This window comes from Lepidothrix coronata, unplaced genomic scaffold (assembly GCF_001604755.1).
Source record: "Lepidothrix coronata isolate B3197 unplaced genomic scaffold, Lepidothrix_coronata-1.0 Scaffold140, whole genome shotgun sequence".
NCBI lineage: Eukaryota > Metazoa > Chordata > Aves > Passeriformes > Pipridae > Lepidothrix > Lepidothrix coronata.
The window spans coordinates 6,391-11,688 of NW_016690320.1; the positions used below are offsets into that span (position 1 = coordinate 6,391).

Genomic DNA, 5,298 nt, shown 5'->3' on the forward strand with positions numbered 1-5,298 from the left:
GTTTCTGTTCTTGAAGTGGAAATTATATCTTCACTCAAAGCATTTAACAAGAAATAATAGTTTGCTGATTAATCCTTGTGAAAGTCTGCTGTCCTTCATGAGAGAACATTTTGAGAGGATTCTTATTTGTACCCTTATATGTGTATGGACCATGCAAATAATTACCTACATTTTTATAAAAAAAACCATGTGTGCATTAACGAGTGGAATATTCAATGCAATAATCACTGTTGATTATGTATATAAGTTTTTTTATTTCTTTCAGCAAAAAGCAGATCCTTGGTGTGTGTGTGTGTCTAAGTTCATAAACTGTATACCTGTAAGTATATAATTTTATTATATTGATTAGTATAAATGATACCTTTATATATTTGTGCACTTTCTTATACATATATTTGTGTGAAACTCTTTGCAACTGGACTATTTGCAATGCATTCTATAATAGTCAGTGTCAAATGTATGAAATACGTGTTAAAACTTACATTTCATGAGAGAAAGAGTCCAGGAAAGTACAGGGTAAAAAGGACAGAACTGGTAGTGATTTTGATGCTGTTCCCAAAGATTTATTTGAGAATCCTAATCTTTATAAACTTTAACCACTGAAAGTTATCATATTCTGATACTGATGTTTTCCTTAGCAGAAAAATCCTAGCTCTTTCTGAGAGATGACAAATGTTACAGCAGTGCTGGAATTCAAGCTACTGGGCTTCAGCAGCAACCCACACTGTCAGATCTTGCTATTCATGGTGGTTATGGTTATTTATATTCTCACCATCTTAGGAAACATCATTATTATATTGGTGGTGAAACTGGAGCCAAAACTTCATTCACCCATGTTCAGATTTCTCCAGAACCTCTCTTTCCTGGAAGTCTGTTACACCACCACAATTGTACCTAAGATGTTGTCCAATCTGCTGGCAAAGAAGAAGAGCATCTCTTTCTCAGGATGCATGGCACAGCTTTACTATTTCGTTTCCCTGGGAATTACTGAATGCTACCTCTTGGCAGCGATGGCATATGACCGATTCCTCGCGGTCTGTCAGCCCCTGCAGTACAGTGTGGTCATGACTGATGAGTCTTACACACGTCTGGCTGTGGGCTCCTGGGTCACTGGTGTTTTCACTGGTGTTCTGCCCTGCTTGATGATCTCCAGGTTGCATTTTTGCAGCTACAACCTCATTGATCACTTCTTCTGTGATATCTCTCCACTGCTGAAGCTCTCATGCTCAGACACCACTGTCACAGAAGCTGTCATCTTCATGATCTCTCTCCTGGTCCTTCCCAGCTGCTTTCTTTTGACTCTGGTTTCATACCTCTTTATAATCCTTACCATCCTGAAGATACCCTCTGCTTCTGGAAAAAGAGTAACCTTCTCCACCTGCAGCTCACACCTCATGGTGGTGACTATATACTATGGTACAACGATTTTCATATATGTCCGTCCCACCCACGGCCTCTCCTCAGACCTCAATAAAGCTGTTGCTGTGCTCTACACCGTGGTCACACCCCTTCTGAACCCAGTCATCTACAGCTTGAGAAACAAGGCGTTCCAGAAGGCCTTGGAAAAAACACTCTTTGGACACCATCGCCTTCATTCTTCATAATTTGGGAACTCTTCAATACTGACTTTTTGGTTTTGACTTTTTGTCTTGATTTGCCTTGATTTTGTTTTTTGGGGGAGGAGAGGTTGCTTGTTTGGATTGGGGGAGGGGTATTTTTTTTGGTTTTTTTTAATTCACTTATTCAGAATAAATGTCATTCTGTTTTTCTCATACATCACTTGGGGTACATGAAAGCAGTCTAGTGATATAGAATAGAAAAAATGTATATGCCTTTTATGAGGAAAACATATCTCAAACCCACATTTTTATTGTTACTTCACAATAGTTTATAAGAAGTTAATGTGATATAACAAGAAAAGCAACCTCAGCTGCGCCTTGTATGGCCTCTCCAGATCCTTCACCATCTTCGTGTCCCTCCTCTGAATGCTCCCTAATAGCTCTAATCCTTTCTTATATTGTAGCACTCAAAACTGCCCCCAGGACTCGAGGTGAGGCCGCCCTAGTGCAGAGCAGAGAGGGACAATCCCCTCCCTTCCCAGCCAGTGGTGCTTTGCCTGATGCCCCCTCAGACACGGTTGGCCCTCCTGGCTGCCAGGGCACTGCTGACTCATATTCAATTTGCACTGACCAAGACCTCCAGGTCCCTCTCCACAGCACTGTTCTCCAGTCTTTTTCTTCCCAGTCTGTCCATATATGCAGGGTTGCCCCAACCCACACATTTCCCTTTGTTAAACTTCATAAGACTGTGGAAAACCTGATCCAGAAGGGCTTTTGATCTGGACATAATTGCACCAAGCACTTACTGTCAGGAGGAGGACTTCTCATAAGTTAGTTCTGATTTTGAAGAAATGTATGAGTCACTCAAGCAGAAGGAAACCATTGTACCTCCTCCCCCTGAAAGGGGAGTTTCAGATTGTTAGGAGGTTTGAGCTGCAGGAAAAATCTACCAGCCGAGGTATGACTGTATTTGAACCCAGCTACAGGAACAAAGACATGTACCTCAGAGCCTTCTTGGTGTAAAAGGTATGTGAGCTTTAGTGTTCTTGGGTTTAGATTCCATATATTTTTATTTTACTGAAACTGGTTTTTTTAACCCTATGGATTTGGAGTGGGAACTGAAGAAGAAAAGGAAGAGGGAAAAAAAAGAAATTAGTTAAACAGAGAAAAAATAAAGAAAGAAAGAAAGAGAGAAAGAGAGGAAGAAAGAGAAAGAAAGAGAGAAAGAAAGAGAAAGAAAGAAAGAGAAAGAGAGAAAGAAAGAGAAAGAAAGAGAAAGAAAGAAAGAGAAAGAGAGAAAGAAAGAGAAAGAAAGAAAGAAAAAACCCCAAAAAACAGCTGAATAACAAAAACTACATCCATAATTTCAACAAAGTAACAGACACAAGTATAAGAGTCATTACTTGTAGCTACAATAAGGTTGTCTATAAGTACAAAATCACAAGGGGTTCTCATAGAGGCACATCCATTCCACCAGAGCACAGGTATGACACTGTGCTCCAGGATATAGAGTACAGCTATGTTATGATTTACTGACAAAATAAATGGGTATATAATAAATATCAAAGCATTATGTGCTGTTAAAACAAAATCTGTGGCTTTACTGTCGGTGGGGTCATAAGGGAAATAAACTGGTTACCACCAAGAGTGGAATTCCCTTTCCAATTTAGTTGCATTATCCCAGGATACCTTTTGAATTTAAGTGGGCAAATTGCTTTCCTCTCCTTCTTTAATAGTTAATGTCACAGTAAATTGCATCCACAACTGAGAAGCATGTGTGGTGCAGAATATGCTATAGTTACCACATTGATTAGCATAAATAAAAGAAGGGAGGGGTCTCCACCCTATGGATCGAGCTTGTTGATGTGCAAACCAAATTTAGTTTGTGCTGGCAATGGTTGCTCCTGCAAGAATGATGAGCTGTCCTCTGATGGTTGGTTAACTTGATCTTCAGTGAGGGTGTGCTGGTATCATTTCTGGAAAGACAAAACAACACAAGTCTTGGTGGGGTTTGTCCAGACAGGTTACCCCTTGGTGGCTCAAACTGTTTAACAGCTTGGAGTAATGACAGAAGTCCTTTTTCCCACTCAGAATATATCTGTTCTGTCTCTTGAAATGCACTTGAGTTGAATAGTAAAGACCTCTTTAGTCCTCCAGGACCAGTTTGGCCTTAATATTTCTCAGGTGAATCTTAGCTTCTACTTAATTAAGTACTTGCTACGCTGCTGCTGCTGCTTCTCCCACCTTTTTTTGGGGAGGGGGGGAAGGGGTCTCCTGCAATTAGAGTTGCCCTCCACTAGTGGGACACTCTCTGAATTTGAGTTACCAATTGCACAAAATTCAGCACAGCAGTACTTAAAGGTGCAGTGTTGACATTCAGTTACTTGCAGTAAACAGTAAGCCACCTCTGTCTCTTTGGCTCTTTCACTGAACCAGACATGAGAATTGGAAGGGGGATGTGAGTGATCATAGCTCTTTTCTCCAAATCTGTCACCACCTAACCAATGCCCAAGATGGCAGCTGCTTGCATTGTGGCTGTTGGGTCTGCAATGTTGGGTACCAGTGCTGATATAGTGGGGCCAAATCAATTAGAACTTCAGAAGTTCCACCTTGAGGCACAGCAAAACTCCAGCACTGTGGTACACCAGCAATCCTTGAATCAGGGAGTTCAGACATCATGTGAAGTGAGCACACAGATGTTTCTGGGTTTCTTTCAAGGTTAATGTTCAACACACACACAACTGCCTTCCATTGTTGAGAACATTGAAACACAAAAAGTTTGCAATATGGACTTCAACTGCAAAGTGAGTAGTTGACATCTGCTTCTTACCCAGGAGCCATATATTAATCTTAGCATCTTGGCAGATAACATTTGCTCCATTTACTCCAGTCTTTGCCATCCTGGTTGTACAACCAGCTCTTTGGCATCCAGCTGTGTCAGTATTGAATGTGCTCCTGTATCTATTAGAAATTTAATTAACTGCTGATGAGAACTAACTGGAATTAGAATTATTATGTATACATTGATAGGATACCACTCACTGGATTTTAATATCTCCTCATTTATGGACATAATTCTCTTGCAAATCAGCCACCTGAATTGGATTGAATGGGGTCATTTTTGTTGTGTGATTTCCTGCTTCACTGCAAGGTGTAATAGATCCAAGGGGAGCTGAAGGACATAAGGAATCATCATTCCCTAGTTCTCTGTTGTCTGGATCACACATATGTTTCCATCTTGTGGAAGTCTGCTATACTTTTCCTGCAACTCTGATATCTTTGATATCTTTGGTATTCCATATACAGCACCACTTTAGTAGCAATTTGCTGACCATCACCTGTGTGTTCAGTTTTGGTTGGGGGTTGTAATGTTACTTCCTCATCATCAGAAGACTGTGCAAATATTATGCCTTTTTGTCAGGGTCATAGACCGCTTTACAGTCTTCCAACTCCTTAATTGGATATAAAAAGTTACAGTTACGAGAGGATGTTTCTGCAAATGGTTCAAACTTTAAACCCTGCAATTCCCCTTGTAAGATTTTCCCTCACCCCACATCCTCAAGTTTCTCCTGAGGTTGCAACAAGCAATGCCTCTCCCTGCAGCATTCTCTCCCTCTCATGACTCTGCTCAGCAGCAAGCAGCTCCTCTGCCTGCAGCCTCTTTTCTTTTTACTGATTGTTCCCAGCAAGAAGCAACTCTTTCTCCCAAAGGTGGCTTTCTCTCTCCTCATTTAACTGA

The 5,298-nt window shown here is 40.8% G+C and overlaps 1 protein-coding gene across 1 annotated transcript; it reads left to right on the plus strand.

Annotated features, from left to right (window-relative positions):
• The first annotated feature begins 665 nt into the window (after window positions 1-665).
• LOC108503480 (olfactory receptor 11L1-like) lies at window positions 666-1,604 on the plus strand. The gene has a single exon (XM_017827446.1). The coding sequence runs from the start codon at window positions 666-668 to the stop codon at window positions 1,602-1,604; it is 939 nt and encodes a 312-aa protein (XP_017682935.1).
• Window positions 1,605-5,298: the final 3,694 nt, after the last annotated feature.